At 36.8% G+C, this 21,736-nt stretch overlaps 1 protein-coding gene across 1 annotated transcript in view; it reads left to right on the top strand.

Annotated features, from left to right (window-relative positions):
- Positions 1–203: 203 nt before the first annotated feature.
- Positions 204–21,736, top strand: part of TEX15 (testis expressed 15, meiosis and synapsis associated) — a 69,503-nt gene continuing 47,970 nt past the window's right edge. The window contains exons 1-3 of the mRNA XM_035270244.3: positions 204–305; positions 3,103–3,250; positions 19,888–20,053. Coding sequence (XP_035126135.3) covers positions 252–305; positions 3,103–3,250; positions 19,888–20,053 — 368 coding nt within the window. The 5' untranslated portion in view covers positions 204–251. The remainder of the gene's footprint in view (positions 306–3,102; positions 3,251–19,887; positions 20,054–21,736) is intronic.

Genomic DNA, 21,736 nt, shown 5'->3' with positions numbered 1-21,736 from the left:
GTTTTATTTACGAAGTTTTCAGAGGTTAAGTTTGATTAAATATTTAAAAATAAAAATGTAAAAAGTATTTTATTTTAAGTAAAACTTAGTGAATAATAAAGGCTAGATACAGAAAGGTAAGTTACTAAGAGACCAAGAAAATCAGGATTATGAAGTCATAGAAGTCTGGCAAGCTGTGTTATTTCAAGAGCAGAGTGCTCAACAGTATCAAACAGAGAGAGGCCAAGTAAGTCATGAGCCACAAATGACTGATGTGGATAATCACTGATAGCTTTGAAGATGGCTGTTTAGGTAGGGTAATGGAGGTAGGAATCAAAGCAGATTGAGGAGGGAGTGGGAGGTGAGTTAGACAATGGCAAATATTTCCATTTCTGAGATGAACTCAGCTGATTTATGATGTATTATCATTTCTCTTTATTGATTTACTTTCTACTGATTTCCTCCTAATAATAGGATTATTCGTTCATTCTTTTTATTCTTGAATCAATTTTGTTAGCTTTTTTTCCCTAAGAATTATATTGTCTAATATTTAAATGTATTGGTGTAGAGTTGTTCGTAACATACATTCTCTTAAAACCTATATAAATAGATGTTTTAATTGTTAGCAAATCCTTGTTTTTGGTTCCTTTGTTCTTTAGTTATTTTGAATATCTGTTAAAGACTTTTTATATGCATTACCATGTACATTAACTATTCCTGAAAGTTTTAGAATTGGTTTCTTTCTCTATTTAAAATAGCCCAGGACTCTGGAAGACAGCCTCAGCATGAATCCTCAGAATTCAAACTTACTGATTTTACTTATATATATGTATATAAATAAATAATACATAAATACATATATAATCATTGTAGGACTATTTCATATGATATAATTTGTGATATGTAACATGAAGATTATATGTCTGTGATACATGAGCATAAAGAAATATATATCAAAGGTCTAATATCTTATCCAAACAAAAGAAATACGTGAAGTTATCACTTTAACATGGCTTAAGTTTGGGCTGAAGTTACAGAGATGTTATTCCTTGAAAGGAATGTATTACCTTGAAAGGTAATAACTGAAAAAGTTGCTGGGTGCAACTTACTTAATGAAGGATGTTGAATACCATTGTGTCCAGATTATTTGTCATTAGTTGTAAACTTAGTTTTTTGTGGCAAACTATTATCCTAAGTTAGCACTGAGGAACAGAATCTGAACTTCATAAATCTTTCCTTTCTTAGTAAATTATACTAGAGAAACCCTATAGCTGAAATCATCGAGCTTTCCTGAATGTATAATTTAACTGTAGTTAAAGGGAGTATTGAGGATTGTCCCAGCACTTGGCTGTTCAAGTAAAGCATATTCAATGGATTCTTCTATACTTTTATGTGCTATTGATACAGATCATGACTAATTGAAGAAATTTTTATTACATAAGGCATTCTAAACTATTTTCCATTCTGACCCTTACTAAACTTCAGGTGAACATGGCAGCCTTCACAGTCATCTCTAGAGCTGGTAATCTTAGGAGTATTCTTGTTAGAAGGCAGTACCCCACTAGTGTCTGTCATTGTGGCTGAATGGAAGAAGGGCTGGCTTTCTTCTCTTTTTTTCTAGAGGTTTCTTTCATTCCCTGATCCATGTTTGATTGGGAGATTGCAGTATCACCTTTCATAAAGAACAGAGGAAGGCATTAAGGGGGAAGGCCTTGTGAACCTTCTATAGAACCTTATCCTTTGTGATCCTTTTGTGGAATTTTGGCATCTTTTAATTTGGATTGTGATCTAATGTTTGAACTAAGCAGTTGGTAGGGGTCAGGAGGGCCATCAAACATGTTATGAACTGATATGAAAAATACCTACTTATATACATATTTCCCTGTGTGTATACTCCATAGCTTTCTTTTGAAATCCAGTTTGAGTTCTACTTAAAGAGGTTAAGAATCAATATTTGGCAGGGGGTAGAGGTTGTGGGGAGTCTGGGGAGAGAGAGAAAGGAGAGGGAAAAAGGAAGGGGATGAATATTTTTGGTACTTCTGGTATGGCAATATGTGATGTTGTCTTAAGCATTTATAGAATGATACTATAGAACAATAGCCAAAAAGCGATTAGCTGTTGTTGGCCATCAGCTGTAGGGATAGTCAGCAATAGTTGGTTTACAACTTTTTAAAGTTTCTTCTAAGGCCAGAGATTTTGATTTAAAAAGAGTATCCTTTTAGCCACAGAAATGTATAGGGAAAACAATACTTTAAAAAAATGGAGTATTTGGGCTGGGCTTGGTGGCTAATGCCTGTAATCCCAGCACTTTGGGAGTCTGAGGCAGGAAGATCACTTGAGCCTAGGAGTTCAAGACCATCCTAGGCAGCATAGATCCTGTCTCAAAAGAAATGAAGGGGGGAAGAAAAGGAATGTTTGGTAAGAATTTTACCAAATATGTATAAAAATTGTATGACTGTATGTTTTTGAGCTTTTCAGGAGCAGGGAAACTTTTGGTTACCCAATTGCAGCTACATGAATTTACAAGGAAAAAAATCCCTTAGGAAGAAAATTTCATACCTGTATGAAACATATACATACATGTGTGTGTGTCTTTGTGTGTGTGTGTGTGTGTGTCTGTGTGTGTATTTTTTTTTTTAAGATAGAGTCTTGCTCTGTCACCCAGGCTGAAGTGTAGTGGTGTGATCATGGCTCACTGCAACTTCTACCTCCCGGGTTCTAGCTATTCTTGTGCCTTAGTCTCCCAAGTAGCTGGGATTACAGGATGTGCTACCACACCTAGCAAATTTTTTTTTATCTTTAGTAGAGACGGGATTTCACCATGTTGGCCAGGCTGTCTCAAACTCCTAGCCTCAGGTGATCTGCCCACCTCAGTCTCTCGAAGTGCTGGAATTACAGGCATAAGTCACCGTGCCCAGCTGATATTTTTAATATTATATAAAAACCCAAGTTGTCCACTCATTTTCGTTTTTGAGTAACTGGCAATTGAGATGGAAACTTTCTGACAGTTGACTAAGAACATTTTACTATTCAATTTTGTTGAAGAACTCTTAAATGATTGTAATGCTATTGCATTTTATGTATGTATTGACCTTTTGCTTAATAACCTTGGGTTGATTTTAGGCCTCCAACAAAATGGAAATGAAAGAAACTGCTAAACAGAATACACTGTGGCAAATGAACTCAACTAATGAACCCCTGTTAAATACTGGTGAAGTCAATCCTTTGAAGAAATTCACCATTCCTAAGATCAGGAGGACAGCTGGGAAAGGTAATAGTTCTGTGGAAGTTGGAAATTGTTTTAGTAACTGTTACTGTATTTCTCTGATTCTTAGTTTATGTTCATCTTTTATTTTGACTTTATATAAAAATTAGGTAAATTCAGGTTTTTACTTCCTTAAACACACATATATTTACATTTCTGCACAAAACAGAGTAGACAAATGTTCTGCATCCCTGCCACTAAATAGATCTAAAAACCCTGGATGTTTTAATAAAACAAATATGGGAAAACTTTCAAAACTGAAGAGAAGACAGACCACCTAGGGACCTTGGGACTCAGGGAATGACAAAGCAGTAAGTTCCCTGAATTTTTTTGTTTCCTCCATATCTCAGACTGGATGCACCCAACACAGAAATGCCAACTGAGGCAGAACCCTCCCCAAAAAGCTCCAAGAAAAACCTCTTCTTTCTTGGCAGTGGATTAAGAATGGGGCAGCCTAGAAAGATGGAAACCTATTCGACATTAAATACACCCCTCCCATTTCCCACTGGGGTGATGTCAAAGGAGGTTGAGTGGGGATCCTGGACTCTGACCTCCTACCCAACTGGAACAAGGTACCCCTTTTCTTCCTTATAGTGCCAGTGGTGATCAAGTACGGGGTCCACACATGGCAATAATGCATTCCCCTCCCTGCCACCATCCTGCTCCTGCCATGTCAGTGGATATCTACCCCTGCTTAGTGGTGATGAGTTGCCCCTTTCCACTAGGGGTAGAGTCAGCGAATAAAGTGGAGGGCCTGGAACTCCACCACATCCAGCAGTAACAAGCCCTCCTTTTACAATGTTGGTGGAGGCTCAGTGGGGACCATGCACTTCAGCCCTTTCGAGTGGTAACAGGATATTCCCCAGGGTGTAAGTGAAGGCCCTGTAGAAAGCCAGAACTTCACCTCTGCATAATAGTAAAGAGTCAGTTCTTCCCCTTCCCTGCCACCCATTTTTCCTGCCTGTACAGTTTTAGTAAAGTCTTGCTGACGTGCAAGATTAACTATAATTCAGAATCTCATTGAAATGCCCCATTTGACCATGATACAATAAAAAATCACTCATCTTACCACACACCAAGAAAATCTCAACTTGAATGAGAAAAGATACTCAATAGATGCCAACATCAAAGTTGACACAGGTGCTGGAACTGTAATTAACTGAGAGACTTTTAAAGCAGCTGCCATAAAGATAATTGCACAAGCAGTTAAAAACACTTTTGAAACAGATGAAAAACTAGAAAATTTCATCAAAGAAATGAAATAATATAATAACCTAATAGAAGACTTAGAACTGAAAATTTATCTAATTGAAATAAAAACTCAATCAAAAACTAACAACTACATGGAGAAATAGAGGAATCCACTATTATAGTTGGAAATACCCTGTTATCAGAAATGCCCTGTTGGACATATCCAACAGACAGAAAATTGCAAAGGACAAAGTTGAACTCAGCAACACCATCAATCAGCTTGACATAATAGACATCTGTAGACTATTCAGTTTAACCATAGCATGTTAGATACTCTTCTCAAACATACACAAGACTCACTAAGACAGACCATACCTTGACCATAATACACATGTTAAGAGACTTGAAATAGTAGAAAACATACAGTCTGCTCTCAGACCATGTATTAGTCCATTTTCACACTACTGATGAAGACATATTCAAGACTGGGCAATTTACAAAAGAAAGAGGTTTATAATGGATTTACAGTTCCATGTGGCTGGGGAAGCCTCACTATCAAGGCAGAAGACAAGGAGAAGCAAGTCACATCTTACATGGATGGCAGCAGGCAAAGAGAGCTTGTGCAGAGAAACTCCCGTTTTTAAAATCATCAGATCTCATGAGACCCATTCACTATCATGAGAACAGCATAGGAAAGACCTGCTCCCATGGTTCGTTCATCTCCCACCAGGTCCCTCCCACAACACATGGGAATTATGGGAGCTACAAGATGAAAGTTGGGTGGGGACACAGAGCCAAACCATATTAGATCACAGTGGAATTAATTAAGATCAATTAGAAGACCTATATTAGGCATAAATAACCAAAAGATAGCTGGAAAATACCCAGATTCTTTGAGACTTATCAGCACACTTCTAAATAATAAATGGATCAAAGAAGAAAGCTCAAGAGAAATTTTTAAATACCTTGAACTAAATGAAAAGGAAAACGAAATTTGTAGGATGAAGCAAAAGCAGTATGTAAGAAGAAATTTATAGCATTGAATGAATATATTAGAAAACAAGAAATATCTAAAGTCAATAATTTACATTTACATCTTAGAAAACTAGAAAAGGAGGACAAGTTAAATCCAAAATAAACAGAAGAAAAGAAATAATAAAAATTAGGGCAGAAATGAAATTACAAACAGGAAATTATAGAAAAAAATCAACAAAACCAAAATCTGGGTTTTTGAAGAGATTTGTAACGTTGATAAGCCTCTAGCCAGAATAACTAAGAAAAAAAAAGGCTGCAAATTACTGATATCAGAAATCAATGAATGGTGCAAAGGCTCATGCCTGTAATCTAAGCACCTTGGGAGGCCAAGGCACATGGATCACGAGGTCAGGAGATCGAGATTATCCTGACCAACATGGTGAAACCCCGTCTCTAATAAAAATATTAAAATTAGCCAGATATGGTGGTGGGCACCTGTAAGTCCCAGCTACTCAGGAGGTTGAGGCAGGAAAATCGCTTGAACCCAGAAGGTGGAGGTTGCAGTGAGCCAAGATCATGCCACTGCACTCCAGCCTGGGCAACAGAGTGAGACTGCATCTCAAAAACAAAAAAGAAAAAAATAAAAAGAGGACATCACTACAGATCCTGTGGACATTAAAAAGATAAGGGATACTATGAACAACTCTAGGCCCATAAATATGGTAACCTAGATGAAATGTACCAATTCCTTGAAAGACATGATCTGCAAAAAGTCACCAAGAAGAAATACATGATTTGAGTGGGCTTAAATCTATTCAACAAATTGAGCCAATAACTAATAACCTTCCAAAACAGCTCCAGGACCAGATAGGTTTACTAGTGAATGCTCTCAAGGAAGAGGTTATACCCATTCTCTATAATATCTTTCAGAAGATACAAGTAGAGGGAATACTTCCTAACTCATTCTTTTAGAGGAACATTGTTTTAATACCAAAACAAGACAAAGAACTTAGAAGAAAAGAAAACTACAGAGCCCTGAAAAGCTCAACATCACTGATTATTAGAGAAATGCAAATCAAAACCACAGCGAAATACCATCTCACACCAGTTTGAATGGCAATTATTGAAAAGTCAAGAAACAATAGATGCTGGTGAGACTGTGGAGAAATAAGAATGCTTTTACACTGTTGGTGAGAATGTAAATTAGTTCAGCCATTGTGGAAAACAGTGTGGCGATATCTCAAGCATCTAGAACCAGAAATACCATTTGACCCAGCAATCCCATTACTGGGTATATACCCAAAGGAATATAAATCATTCTACTGTAAAGACACATGCACATGTATGTTTATTTTAGTACTCTTTACGGTAGCAAAGACATGGAACTAACCCAAATGTCCATCAATGATAGAATGTATAAAGAAAATGTGGAATATATACATCATGGAATACCATGCAGCCATAAAAAGGAATGAGATGTCCTTTGCAGGGACATGGTTGAAGCTGGAAGGCACCATCCTCAGCAAACTAATATAGGAAGAGAAAACCAAATACCGCATATTCTCATGTATAAGTGGGAGTTGAACAGTGAGGATGAGGAAACAGGGAGGGGAACAACACACACTGGGGCCTGTTGGAAGGTGGAGGGGCAAGGGGAGAGAATGTAGATGACAGAGGTCAATAGGTGCGGCAAACTACCATGGCACACATATACCTATGTAACAAACCTGCACATTCTGCACATGTATCCCAGAACTTAAAGTAAAAATTTTTAATTACTGAGAAGGAGTAGCCAGGAATCTTTATCTCCTGGATATTCAACTGTTGTCTGTGAATCCATGGGATAAAAATTGATTAAATTTAAAGAGCTGCCTACATTTACTGTCTAAATTCAACATTATTTGGGAAGTTGAAGTAGGAGGATGGCTTAAGCCCAGGAGTGCAGGGCTGCAGTGAGCTATGATCACAGCACTGCACTCCAGCCTGGGTGACAGAGACCCTGTCTCTAAAAGAGAGAGACAAAGATAAACATAAATAAAATTGACATTAAAAAAAATTACAGGGCCAGTCATGGTGGCTCACCGCTGTAATCCCAGCATTTTGGAAGGCCAAAGTGGGAGAAGTGTTTGAGCCCAGGAGTTTGACACTAGCCTGGCAATATGGAAAAACCCTACCTCTACAAAAAAATGCAAAAATTATCCAGGCATGGTGACATGCACCTGTGGTCCCAGCTACTCAGTAGGCTGAGGCGGAGGATCACTTGAGCCTAGGACATCAATGCTGCAGTGAGCCATGATTGTGCCACTGTGCCACTGTGCTCCAACGTGGGCAACAGAGCAAGACCCTATCTGGGAAAAAAAAAGACAAATATCACTCATGAAGCTAGATGCAGAATTTTTTGGCCAAGTATTAGCAAATTGAATTAAATAATGTATAAAAAGAATTTTATGTCTGGACACTGTGGCTCGTGCCTGTAATCCAGTACTTTGGGAGGTTAAGGTGGGAGGACCACTTGGGGCTAGGAGTTTGAGGCCAGCCTGTACAACATAGCAAGGCCCTGTCTCTAGAAAAAAAAATTTTTAAATCAGGCTGATGTGGTGCACACCTGTAGTCCTAGCTACTTGGGAAGCTGAGAAGGGAGGATTGCTTGATCCCAGGAGGTCAAAGCTGCAGTAGGCCACAGTCACACTTCTTCACTGCAGCCTGGGCAACAGAACAAGATCCTGTCTAAAAAAAAAAAAAAAAAAAAAAGAATTTCACACCAGTACCACCAACTGGGATATATCCCAGGTATGTAAGGCTTGTCCAGCATTTGAAAGTCAATTAATGTTATCTGTCATCTAAAGAAGAAAAATCCTATGATTATATCAATAGATGCAAAAAAAAGCATTTGACAAAATCTAACACCTATTCATGTTAAAAGCTCTCAGTAAACTAGGAATAAAGAGGAATTTCCTCAACTTGATTTTTTAAAATCTGCAAAAATCCTGCAGCTAACTTTATCTAAACAGTGAAAATTTTAAAGTTTTAGCACTAAGATCAAGGCGGTGATGTCTCTCATCACTGCTTTTCAACATTGTACTGGAAGTACTAGCTAATGCAGTAAGACAAGACAAGGAAATAAAAGGTACACATATTGGGAGAGAAGAAAGACAACTGTTCTTTCTCACAGATGACATGATCATATCTATAGAAAAGTCAAAAGAATCCACAAAAAACCCTCCTGGAGCTTATAAGCAATTATGGGGAAGTTGTAGGATAAAGGTTAATATATGATACTGCTTTTTTATATACCACCAATGACCAAGTAGAATTTGAAATTTAAAACATACCATTTATATTAGCATCAAAAAAAATAAATACCTAGGTTTAAATCTAACCAAATGCATGCAAGGTCTATATGAGGAAAACTACAAGACTCTGGTGAAAAAAATTGACCTAATAGAGAGATTCCATGTTTATGAATAGAAAATGTCAGTATTGTCAAGATACCAGTTTTTTCCAGCTTGATTTACAGATTCATTGCCATCCAAATCAAAATCTCAGTGAGTTATTTTGTGCATACCGACAAACTGATTCTAAAATTTATATGGCACAAAGTTTCAGATATGGAAGGAATAAATTTTAAGGTCTCTTGCACAACAGGGTGATTGTAATTAATAATTGTATATCTCAAAATTGCCAAGAGATTACATTTCAAATACTTTTACCACAGAAAATAAGTATTCAAGGCAATGGATGTGTTAGCTTGATTTAATAATTCTGTGCTATATGCATGTAACATCACATTGTACCACTTAAATATATACAATTACAATTTTTCAATTTACAATAAAATTAAAATTAAGAAAATAATGTTTATATGGAGAGACAAAAGACTAAGAATAGCCAACTCAATATTGAAAGAAAACAGTCAGAGGACTGACACTACTTTACTTCAAGACATACTATAAAGCTACAGTAATTAAGGCAGGTTGGTATTGGCAAAAGAACAGACAAATCAAGCAATGGAACAGAACAGAGAGCCCAGAAATAGAGCCACATAAATATAAACTGATCTTTGACAAAGAAGAGGCAGGAAAATGGAACCAAGTCTTTTCAACAAATATTGCTGGAACAACTGGACGTCCACATGCAGAAAAGGGAATCTAGACATAGACCTCCTTAACATCCTGCACAAAAAAGTAATTCAAAATATACCACAGACCTAAATGTAAAATACAAAACTACAAAACTTCCAGAAGATGACATAGTAGAAAATCTAGATGATGGGTTTGGCAATGACTTTAATTGCAATACCAAAGGTGTGGTTTGTTAAAGAAAGAATTGAATAGCCAGACTTTATTACAATTAAATATGTCTGTTCTGCAAAAGGCACTGTCAGGAGAATAAAGAGAAAATATTTGCAAAATACATACCAGATAAGGGATTATCTGAAATATTTTTTTTTAAATGTTAAACTCACCATAAGAAAACAAGTTCGTTTAAAAATGAGCCTGCTGGGCATGATACGCCTGTAATCCCAGCACTTTGGGAGGCCACGTCAGGTGGATCACCTGAAGTCAGGAGTTTGAGACCAGCCTGGCCAACATGGTGAACCCTGTCTCTACTAAAAATGCAAAAATTAGCCGGGCATGGTGGTGGGTGCCTGTAATTCCAGCTGCTTGGGAGGCTGGCTGAGGCAGGAGAATTGCTTGAACCCAGGAGGTAGAGGTTGCAATGAGTCAAGATCATGCCATTGCACGCCAGCCTGGGCGACAAGAGTGAAAATCTGTCACAAAAAATAAAAAATTTTAAAAACAAACACAAGCCAAAGAGTTTAGCAGACACTTTACTAAAGAATATACATGGACAGCAAATAAGCATATGACAAGATGTTTTACATCATATGTCATCAGGAAAATTTAAACTAGAACAGTGAAATACCTGTACATACCTATTAGAATGGCCCAAATCCAGAACACTGATGACATTAAATACTGGTGAGGATATGGGGCAACAGGAACTCTGATCCATTGCTAGTGGGAGCACAAAACAGTACAGCCACTTTGGAAGACAGTATGGTGGTTTATTACAAAATCGAACATAGTCTTACCATATGCTCCAGCAATTATACTTCTTGGTATTTACACAAATCGGTTAAAAGCCTGTGTTCACATAGAAACCTGCACACAGGTGTTTATAGCAGCTTTACTCTTAATGGTTAACACTTGCAAGCAACCAAGATATCCTTCTGTAGATAAATGGATAAAATAGTACATCCAGACAATAGAATATTATTTAGCACGAAAAAAAGAAATGACTCTCAAGTTACAAAGAGAAATGAAAGAACCTTAAAGGCACATGTCGCATTTTTAGATTGGCTGTGTGATTTCAGTCTATCTTAAAAAGTTACATACCATATAAAAGAAGCTGAAAACCCCCAAACATGAAACCCCCAAAAATTCATGCTAATGCACATCATAATAAAACTTTTAAAAACAAGGAACAGAGAAAAAATCTTCAAAGCTACTAGAAGGAAGCCACATTATATGTAGGGGAAAAAATATTTGACAAAAGATATCTCATTAGAAACCATGGAGTCCAGAGGAAGTAACACATCATTTTTCAAATGCAAGAAATAAGTTTCAACTCAGACTTCTGTACCCAGTACAAATATCTTTTAGATATGGAGGTAAAACACATATTCTCAGATAAAATAAAACTTAAGAATTTTTCTTCAACACGCCTACCCTTAAAGAATGGCTAAAAGAAATTCTCCAAACAGAATCTAGTAAAAGAAGGAAACCGAGAACATTAGGAATGAAGGAAGAAGTAGAAGAAAAGCATAGAAATATAGGTAAATGTAATAGATCATCCTTCTCTTGAGTTTCCAAATTATGTTTGGCAGTTGTAGCACAAATAACAACATTCTTTGTTATGGTTCTCAATGAATATAAAGGAGGTATTTCAGATAATCATAATGTGGGATGTTACTATTAGAGGGAACTAGAATGGTGTATGAGATCTCTCTGCATTATATTTTACAAGTGAATCTAAATATCTCAGAATTGTTTTAAACAGTATTGGTAAATCAAAATGGAATTTTGAAAATGTTCAGGTAACCCACAGGAAGGCAGGAAAAATGAAATAGAAAATTGAACAGAAGGAAAAACAGGAAATAAATAATTAAATCCTAGGCTTAAGCCCTAACATGTCATTACTTATACTGAATATGCGTGATCTAAATATACCACTTAAAAGACACGTTGACAGAATGGATTAAAAAAACAACCCAACTACTGTTAACAAACTCATTTCAAATATAGTGATATAAGTCGGAATATAGACATAGGAGAAAAGATAGACCATGCAAATAATAAAATAAGAGTGACTGTATTAATGGTGGATAAGTAGACTTCAGAGGAAGGAAAATTTCCAAAAAGGGATATTACTTAATGATGAAAGAGTCAGTCTACCAAGTAGGTATAGCAGTCTTAAGTATGTATATACCAGACATCAGAGCTTCAGAATATATGAAGAAAAACTGATAAAATTGAAAGGAGAAATGGACAAATTTAGAATTATAGTTGGAGACTTTGTACTCCTCTCCCAATTGATAAAGCTACTAAGCAGAAAATCAGGAAGAATGTTGAAGAATCTTAACACTGTCAATCAACAGGATCTAATTGACATGTATAGATTATTGTACCTAACAGCAGCAAAATAGACCTTTCAAGCACCTGTGGAACATGGATCAAAATAGACAATATCTTGGGCCATGAAATACATATCAACATATTTAAAGGCATTAAAATCATACAGAATATATGCTCTTGACAATATGCAAACAGAAAAATATGTAAATTTTCAAACACTTGGAAAGTAAATAGGAGGCATAGGGCTTGCTTGAGGCTAGGAATTTGAGACCAGCCTGGGAAACATAGGGTTACCCTATCTCTGCAAAAACTAAGTAAATAATACATTTTGAAATAGTCATGGGATTTTCAAGGAAATAAATACATGAACTAAATTAAAATGAAAATGCAACATACCAAACTTGGAGGGACATGGCTAAAGCATTGCTAATAAGGAAGTTTATAGCACTAAATGTCTATATTAGAAAAGAGGGAGTGCTTCAGATAAATAATCTTAAGCTTCCAACCTTAAGAAACCAGAAAAAGAAAGACTGGGTACAGTGGCTCACACATGTAATCCTAGCACTTTGGGAGGCTGAGGCAGGTGGATTGCCTGAGTTTAGGAGTTCGAGGCCAGCCTAGGCAACACGGTGAAACCCCTGTCTCTACTAAAATACAAAAAATTAGCTGGGTGTTGCAGTGTACACCTGTAATCTCAGCCACTCAGGAGGCTGAGACAAGAGAATCGCTTGAACCTGGGAGGTGGAGGTTGCAGTGAGCCAAGATCACACCACTGCACTCCAGCCTGGGCAACAGGGTGAGACTCTATCTCAAAAAAAAAAAAAAACCAAAAGTGATCAAGATGAAAGGATAATAAAACTACAACAAAAAGATTATTATTTGGAAAGATCAATTAAGTTGACAAACCTTTATCAAGTCTAGCAAAGGATAAAGCCATAAATTATCTCTATCAAGAATTAAATGAGTTAACACTACTGGCCCACAGGTTGTATCAAAAGTACGAACTATTAAACACATGTAGTTCTAAATAGAGCATTTAAATAGTCTTATAACTATTAAATGTAATTCACAGTTGGAAAAGAAACTCTAAGGCCCAGGTGGTTTCACTGGAGAATTCTAAAGATTTAAAGAACAGAAATTCTATACAATCTCTTCTAGAAAATAGAAATTGAGAGAATAATATAAGATTAATATTACCATGGTTCGAAGACCAGGTCGATATAGTATGGACAACACCCCATGGACCAATGTCCGTGCTGATAATTGATGCAGATCTCCTAAACAAAATATAAGCAAATGGAATTTGATATTTAAAATGAATTATTACACACAATTGAGAGCTGAATGCTATCTTTCATCACACTTGACATAATACTGGAAGTTGTACAAGCAAAAAAGCCAAGGAGAGGAATTAACAGCATTCAGATTGGAAAAGAAGAAATAAAATTATCCCTGTTTGAAGAGAACATGATGGTCTACATAGAAAATCCCAGGGAATCTTAAAAAAAGAAAGAAAGGAAAACTTGGAGCTAGTAAGTTCAGCAAGGTCACTGGATATGATGAAAACCTAAAAGACCCAACTGTTAAATGATGCAGGGGTTAGGGGCACTGATCCCACCTCTGACTCCTCCGCAAAACCAACAGTCAAAAAATCTGCATATAACTCTTCCTCGCCCAGAACTTAACTTTTAATACAAATAGCCTACTGTTGACTGAAAAGCTTACTGATAACATGAACAGTCAATTAACACATAATTTTATGTATGTATTATATACCACTATATGTTTACAGTAAGTAAGCTAGGGAAAATGTTACTAAAAAATCAAAAGGAAGAAAAAATGTGTTTACCATTCATTAAGTGGAAGTGGATTACCATAAAGGTCTTCATCTTCACATTGAGTAGTCTAAGGAAGAGGAGGGATTGGTCATGTGGTCTCAGGAGTAGCAGAGGTGGAAGAAAATCCAGGTATAGGTTGTCCCACACAGTTCAAATCCATATTGTTCAAGAATCAACTGTATTTTTAAATATTAGCGAAGAACACATGGAAATAAAAATTTTTTAAATACCATTTAAAATAACTTTGGGCAGCCAGGCATGGTGGCTCACGCTTATAATCTCAGCACTTTGGGAGGCTGAGGCAGGTGGATCTACCTGAGGTCAGGAGTTCGAGACCAGCCTGGCCAACAGGCAAAACCCCGTCTCTACTAAAAATACAAAAAAATTAGGCATGGTGGTGGATGCTTATAATTTCAGCTACTTGGGAGGCTGAGGCATGAGAATCACTTGAACCTGGGAGGCAGAGGTTGCAGTGAGCCAAGCTCATGCCACTGCATTCTAGCCTGAGTGACAGAGCAAGACTCCATCTCAAAATAAAATGAAATAACTTTAAAATGAAATACTTAGGTACAAATATAACAAAATATATAAGGTTTCTATGCTATAAACTATAAAACGCTGATTTTTCTAAAAAGGAAATCTAAATAAATGTAGAAATGTACTGTGTTCATGGATTAAAAGACTCAACATAATGATGTCAGTTCACCACAAATTTATCTGAAGGTTTATTGCAGTTCTTATCAAAATTCCAACAAGATATTTATAAGCAGACAAGCTTATTCTGATACTTTCCTGAGAAGGCAAAGAAACTAGAATAGCTAAAACAATTTTGAAATAGAATAAAGTATATGGAATTATTCTGTCCACTGTTAAGCTTTAGCATGTAGTTTCAGTAATAAAGACATTGTGACCATAGGGATAGACACACAAATCTGTAGAAAAGAATAAAGATTCTGAAAATAGACCCTCACAAATATGTTCAATTGGTTTCGTTCCATTGATTTTTAACAAAGGTGCATTTAGTGGAGGAAAAGTGTAGTCTTCATGAAATGTTGCTAGAGCAATTGGACATCCATAGGCCAAAAAAATGAACTTTACTCTAACCTCATGCAAAAAGTAATTCCAAATGAACCCTGGGCTTAAATGTAAAATGTAAAGCTATAAAACGTCTAGAAGAAAACATGAGAGAACATCTTCAGGATCTCAGCCTGGATGAGGAGTACTTAGACATGACACGAAAAACACAATCTATAAAAGAAAGAATAAATTCACTTATATCAAAATTAGAAACTTTTTCTCTGCAAAAGACTGTTAGGAAGGTGAAAAGACAAGCTAGGAATTGGGGAGAAAAGCATTTGCAGATCATTTATCTGAGCAAGGACTTACATCTAGAACATATAAAGCGCTTCCAAAATTCAGTATTTAAAAAAAGAGAGGCAATCCAATTAGAAAATGAGAATAAGACAGGAATAGACTTTTCACCAGAGAGAATATACTGATGGCAAATGGGCTTATCAAAAGAAGTTCAGGCTCACGCCTGTAATCCCAGCACTTTGGGAGGCCAAGGTAGATGGATCACCTGAGGTAGGGAGTTCGAGACCAGCCTGACCAACATGGAGAAAGTCCATCTCTACTAAAAAATACAAAATTAGCCAGGCGTGGTAGTCGGTGCCTATAATCCTAGCTACTTGGGAGGCTGAGGCAGGAGAACCTTTTGAACCCAGGAGGTGGAGGTTGTGGTGAACCGATATTGCACCATTGCACTCCAGCCTGGCAACAAGAGTGAAACTATCTCCAAAAAAATAAATGTTCAACATTATAACCATTAAGGAAATGCATATGAAAACCACAATGAGACGTAACTATACACTTGTTAGAATAGCTGGAAAAGAAAATGATAATAGTGCCAAATACCAGTGAGGATGGAAGACTCCAAATCCCACATGTATTGCCATCAGGAAATGTAAGATAGCACAGCCACTCCAGAAAACAAGTTGGCAGTATCTTTAAAAACTAAACATGCAGTCATGCACAGTGGCATGTGCTTGTAGTTCCAGCTACTCAGGAAGCCAGGGCAGGAGGATCACTTGAGCCCAGGAGTTCAAGACCATCCTGCGCAACATAGCAAAACCCAATCTTTAAAAAAAGAAATAAACATGCAGCTGCCATACGATCCAACCATCCCGTGGCATTTTTTCCTGGCAAACAAAAAATGATGTTCACACAAAAAGCTACACATGAATGTACATAGCAGCTTAATTTGTAATAACCAAAAATTGACAACCACCCAAATTTCCAGTGAGTGAATGGTTAAACTATGGCACATTCATATGATGGCATACTACTTAGCAATAAAAAGAAACAATCTACTCATACAGCTTGGTTGAATCTGAGAGGCAGTATGCTAAGCAATAAAAAAAAAAATCTCTACAGGTCTCATACTACATAATTTCATTTATGAAACATTCTGGAAATGACAAAAGTATGGATATGGAGAAGATATTAATTTTCAGGATTTAGGGACAGGGTAGGAGAATGGGGGTAGGGAAGAGTTTCAGTATGAAAAATATATATAAAGGAGTGGCACAAGGGATGGCTCTGGTGATAGAGCAGTTCTGTATCTTAGAATGATTGTTTCACAAACCTACATGTGATAAAACTGCATAGAACTACACACAAGTGGATGTAAAACTGGTTGTAAAGTCTTAATAAGGTCTGTGGCTTATACCAATGTCATTTTCCTAGTTTTGATATTGGATTATAGTTACATGGTTCCACTGTAGGAAACTGGGTTAAGGGTATACAGGACCTCTCTGTACTGTTTTGTAACTTCCTGTGAATCTGTATTTATTTCAAAATAAAAAGTTACACATGCATAAAATCATCATATGTTATGAAAGTACAAAATTTGTAACAATTATTACAAATATTAAAATGAAAATCATTTTGGGGGGTCAATAATAGAATTAAAAATGGAAATGAGGAATGAGTTGTTACTGGAAACAGCTGGTTATAGTATTATATATTAGTTTTGTCATTATTTTAACTTCTTTTTTTTTTTTTTTTTTTGAGATGGAGTTTCGCTCTTGTTACCCAGGCTGGAGTGCAATGGCGTGATCTCGGTTCACCGCAACCTCTGCCTCCTTGGTTCAGGCAATTCTCCTGCCTCAGCCTCCTGAGTAGCTGGGATTACAGGCACATGCCACCATGCCCAGCTAATTTTTTGTATTTTTAGTAGAGACCAGGTTTCACCATGTTGACCAGGATGGTCTTGATCTCTTAAGCTCATGATCCACCCACCTCGGCCTCCCAAAGTGCTGGGATTACAGGCTTGAGCCACCCCACCCGGCCTCATTATTTTAACTTCTATTGATAAGCTAAATATAAGGGGCAAATTGTTAATTAGATCTATTTATGTGGCAATATCCTTAAACCTAATAATAGTCAATCTTCATTATTTGAGGATTCCATGCTTGTGAATTTTCTACTTGGTAATTCACAATCAATAGTCAGCAGTGCTTTTTTGTCCAAGCTTGATACTCAGCAGTACTTTTGCAGACATGCACAAAGGGGTCAAGAATTTGAGTCACCCAATGCATGCATTCTCAACTAAGGTCAAATGAGGCCATGCTCTGCCTTGTTTCAGCTCTCATACTGCAGTAAGTTTCTTTTCCTAGTGTTGGTGCTACATTGTTATATTAGTCCTTTTAAAAAAAAAAAGAAAAGAAAAGAAAGATTTATGAGTCACAGTTCCCCATGGCTGGGGAGGCCTCAGAAAACTTACAATCATGACAGAAGGGGAAGCAGACCATCCTTCTATCCATGGAGTCAGGAGAGAGAAGAGCTGAGCAAAGACGTAAAGGCCCCTTATAAAACTTATCAGATCTTGTGAGAACTGACTACCTCAAGAACAGCATAGGCGTAACTGCTCCCATGATTCAATTACCTCTCTCTGGGTCCCTCCCATGACATGTAGGATGATGGGAACTACAAGATGAAATTTGGGTAGGGACACAGCCAAACTATATCAGTTGTTAACATTTTTGTGGGTGATTTGACTATAAATGGTCCCCAGGTATAATGGTGAAGTGTGGTCTAGTGTTTCTAAGCTCAAGAAGGTTATGTTGTGCCTTAGAGAGAGAACACATTTTAGATAAGCGTCACTCAGGCCTGAGTTCAATGTTAATGTACATCCGGGGAGAGGAGGAACAAACTTGCCAATCTGTACATGAGGCCTTACCAAAAAGTGCTAAAGTAACATTTATAGTACCTGATGAAACTATGGGAATAATAGAAAAGCAGCTAAATTTATAGATTGCTGAGATTACATTATGGCTAATTTAAAAAACATAGTTGACAGCATTGTTGTGAAGCTAAAAGCCAGAGGAACTTAGGTCCTATTACCTAAAGTCAGGAAAATGTTAAACCCTTTTAGCTAGTGCTGGCTGACTCAGACATTTCAAAAGGTGATAGATGCAACATGGAAAAATGAACTTGCAGGCAGGTGGGTTCTGCAGATCAAGACATTAAGGAAGAATTTTTTTAAATAACTTGCTCAATGTCACATAGGAAAATGAAAGAACACATTTTCAACACTGCTGAGATTGGTTTGTTTTATAAGGATGTTGGCAGAAGAATCTATATAATGCAAATGGAATTTTGGTGGTCAAAAATTTGAACAGGATGGTCTCTTGCCTGTAATCCCAGCATTTTGGGAGGCCAAGGTTGGAGAGGATCACTTGAGCCCAGGAATTACAAGACCAGCTTGGACGACATAGCGACCCCATCTCTACAAATAAATAAAAGAAAAACTAGCTGGGCATGTTGAGCCTGTGCCTTTAGTCCCAGCTATTCAGGAAGACTAGGCAAGAGGATCACTAGAGCCCAGAAGTTAGAGGTTACAATGAGAAATGATCATACCGCTACACTCCAGCCTGGGCTACAGAGCAACATCCTGTCTCTAAGGAAAAAAAAAAAAAGTTGACCAGATGCCCACAGGAACTTAACCATTTCCTTTCCCCCAAGAACAGTAGTATGTGACATAGTGTTTGTGACTCAGTATTGATGGGAACTTTGTAGAATATAGCTATCAAAAATAGCAAGAGTCATTTGTATTTGCTCCTTGCTTTCCTCTGAGTTCACTTCCACAGGGTTTTATCCTTTTATGCATCTATTTACTACAGCAATGTTGGAGATGCTCATTGTCCTAAGAAAGTCTGTTTCCTTGGCCAGGTGCAGTGGCTCATGCCTGTAATCCCAACACTTTGGGAGGCTGAGGCAGGCAGATCACGAGGTCAGAAGTTCGAGACCAGCTTGACCAACATGGTGAAACCCCGTCTCTACTAAAAATAGAAAATTAGCCAGACATGGTGGTGTGCACCTGTAGTCCCAGCTACTCGGGTGGCTGAGGCAGGAGAATTGCTTGAATCCAGAAGGTGGAGGTTGCAGTGAGCCGAGATTGCACCATTGCACCCCAGCCTGGGCAACAGAGCAAGACTCTGCCTCAAAAAAAAAAAAAACAAAGTCTGTTTCCTCTTTCACATGCCACTATATCAGGCAACATCTTACACACATGTTCTTGTACTTTTGCAGATCAAAATAACCAGATGGTTTTCTAATGTGTAGATTGCCTTATCTTTACTTGGCAAATACTCATGCACTAACAGTAGCTGCCAGGTTTGTGTAATGATGCTCATTGTAGAGTCAGAGTTGCAACATCTTAAGTTGAAAATTCTAGGACTGTCATGTCTGTATGTGTCAACTTTTAAGAACTCTTAATGGGTATGTGGAGAATATCAAGGTTCATATTTTCATTTATATCAAGTATACGAGGTCTATATTACTGTTGTAGAACTCTAAATATAAATTGTTAACTTATATTGTTAATGAAAATTTCAGTACTTGATTATTTTGTGTCTTATATAAGATACACAGTTGTCATTCTACAGATGTCCAATAACGTCATTTTAAACACAACTGTTTTCTCTTTTTCTACCTTTAGTTTACTTGTCACCTTGTTGCACCAATAGTAGAGAGTATAGTTTTATACATGATACTCTTAACCAGTGCAGGCTTGATGTAAGCTGTGATCTGCAGTCATTATGGCAGTTTGGGGATACAAAACTGATTCACAATGAGGAGCTGGAAAAAAATTTTACTGCTAAGAGGTAAGTTACTGTTTTGTTATGTTTTTTACTATGGAGTTTTATGCTAATTCACTTCTACCATTTGAGATTTAGTAAGTTATTACTAAGAAAACACAGATTATTTTGTTATGTTCTCATACCCTTTTGTAACATTGAAAGCTAAGTGTGAGATTTGATTAGTAAGTTTTAAGTAATTATGTGGTCAGATTTTGTACACCCTCTTCCAATTTTTTAACCTTGATAAATTTTTCAGAAACATGTATCAGCACCTTTATTAAGCAGCCAATTTGTAGATTCCTCATACCTCCTGAATAATGTAACAGCAATTGAAGTAATCAAAAAGTAACTCCTATTTACTCTTGAACCCTTAAGATACTGAGTTGATGTTTTAATTTGGGAGGATTGTAGCCAGCTGTTTCCAGCTATTCCATTAGAACTATTCTTTCTATGTTGATGGCATTTCTGACACATAATTTGTTAAATTACGTCTCCAGTTTTTTTTTGGAAGGTACAGTATTGTCATTTTGATAAAGAATAAGAGCATATGCAAAGTTGTTGTTATAAACGTTTTGTATTTATAGGTATAGATTTTGTGTGAGCACAATTTGGCATTTCTGTTTTCTTCTAACTTGTCATGTTTGCCATTTCTCACTGTTTAACATAAACTTTAACTAGAACTTGATAGACCCACATGTAGAACTCATTTTGGAGTGTTTTGGCTTGTTTATTTTACAGTTGATTCCTCTTGACTCAAACATGCTGCCATACTTGATGTCAGTTTGGAAATTTGGAATTGATGGTAATGACAGAATTTGTTGTGGCATATTGTCTTTCCTTTAAAAAAGTACAGCTTTGTAGGTGAAAAGGATTGGTATATTCTATGACTTCCAAGTTGAAGGAACAGTTTGATCATAAATGAATTCCTGACACTATTCTTTGGTTTTGCTTATTTTGGATAGTAAATTTTTGGTCTTTTGAAACCAGTTATTTCTCCCTGTTAGTGTTACAGAAAAGTTAGAACAAGTACCCAGTGATAAGACATGTTAGAGCATTCTGAATGACCAACATGTATAGGATTTATTGTTTTCTTAGCTATTCGCCCAATTAGACAAAAACTCAATGTTTTCTGCAGTTATTTATACTCATTTTATGGTGCTCACCACAGTATATTGATTTGTGTCTCATTCTCCTAGTATATTTTTAGTTTTATCTTACTTGTTTTTGTGTTCAAAGCGTAAAACTGAGTCTGACAACACAAGCCAGTTTGAATGGGTTTGTGTACTTGAAGTCAGTGATAACCCAATTGGAACTGAATTTGGTACTGGAAAAAGGGGTGCTTGTAGGTAAGAGATTCTAAAAATAGATTTACTTCAAGGGAAGAGGGCAATGAGGACTCCCTCACCAGTATTCCCAAATGGAAAATTGGTGATAATCTGTACCTTGGGGCACAGATCATGTGTTTCATGAGGCTATAGTTTTTGAGAAAAATTCTACCAAAAACTCAGCATATTTAGAGTGCCTTGACCATTCTGCCTTAGACTCAAGAAAGATCATTTTTTAAATCATAGAAAACTCAGATTTAAAAAAAAGATTCAGTCTGTTTGTGGCCAGTTTCACAGTTCAGCTTCGCAAGATTAGCTTGAAGTAGAGAATTAATCTTTTCCAAAGTTAGGGTGAATATGGGTTTAAAAGGAATGAGGTTTA

The sequence above is a fragment of the Callithrix jacchus genome, chromosome 13, assembly GCF_049354715.1.
Source record: "Callithrix jacchus isolate 240 chromosome 13, calJac240_pri, whole genome shotgun sequence".
In the NCBI taxonomy this organism is placed as follows: Eukaryota; Metazoa; Chordata; class Mammalia; order Primates; family Cebidae; genus Callithrix; species Callithrix jacchus.
This window is presented reverse-complemented; position numbering and strand designations above follow the sequence as displayed.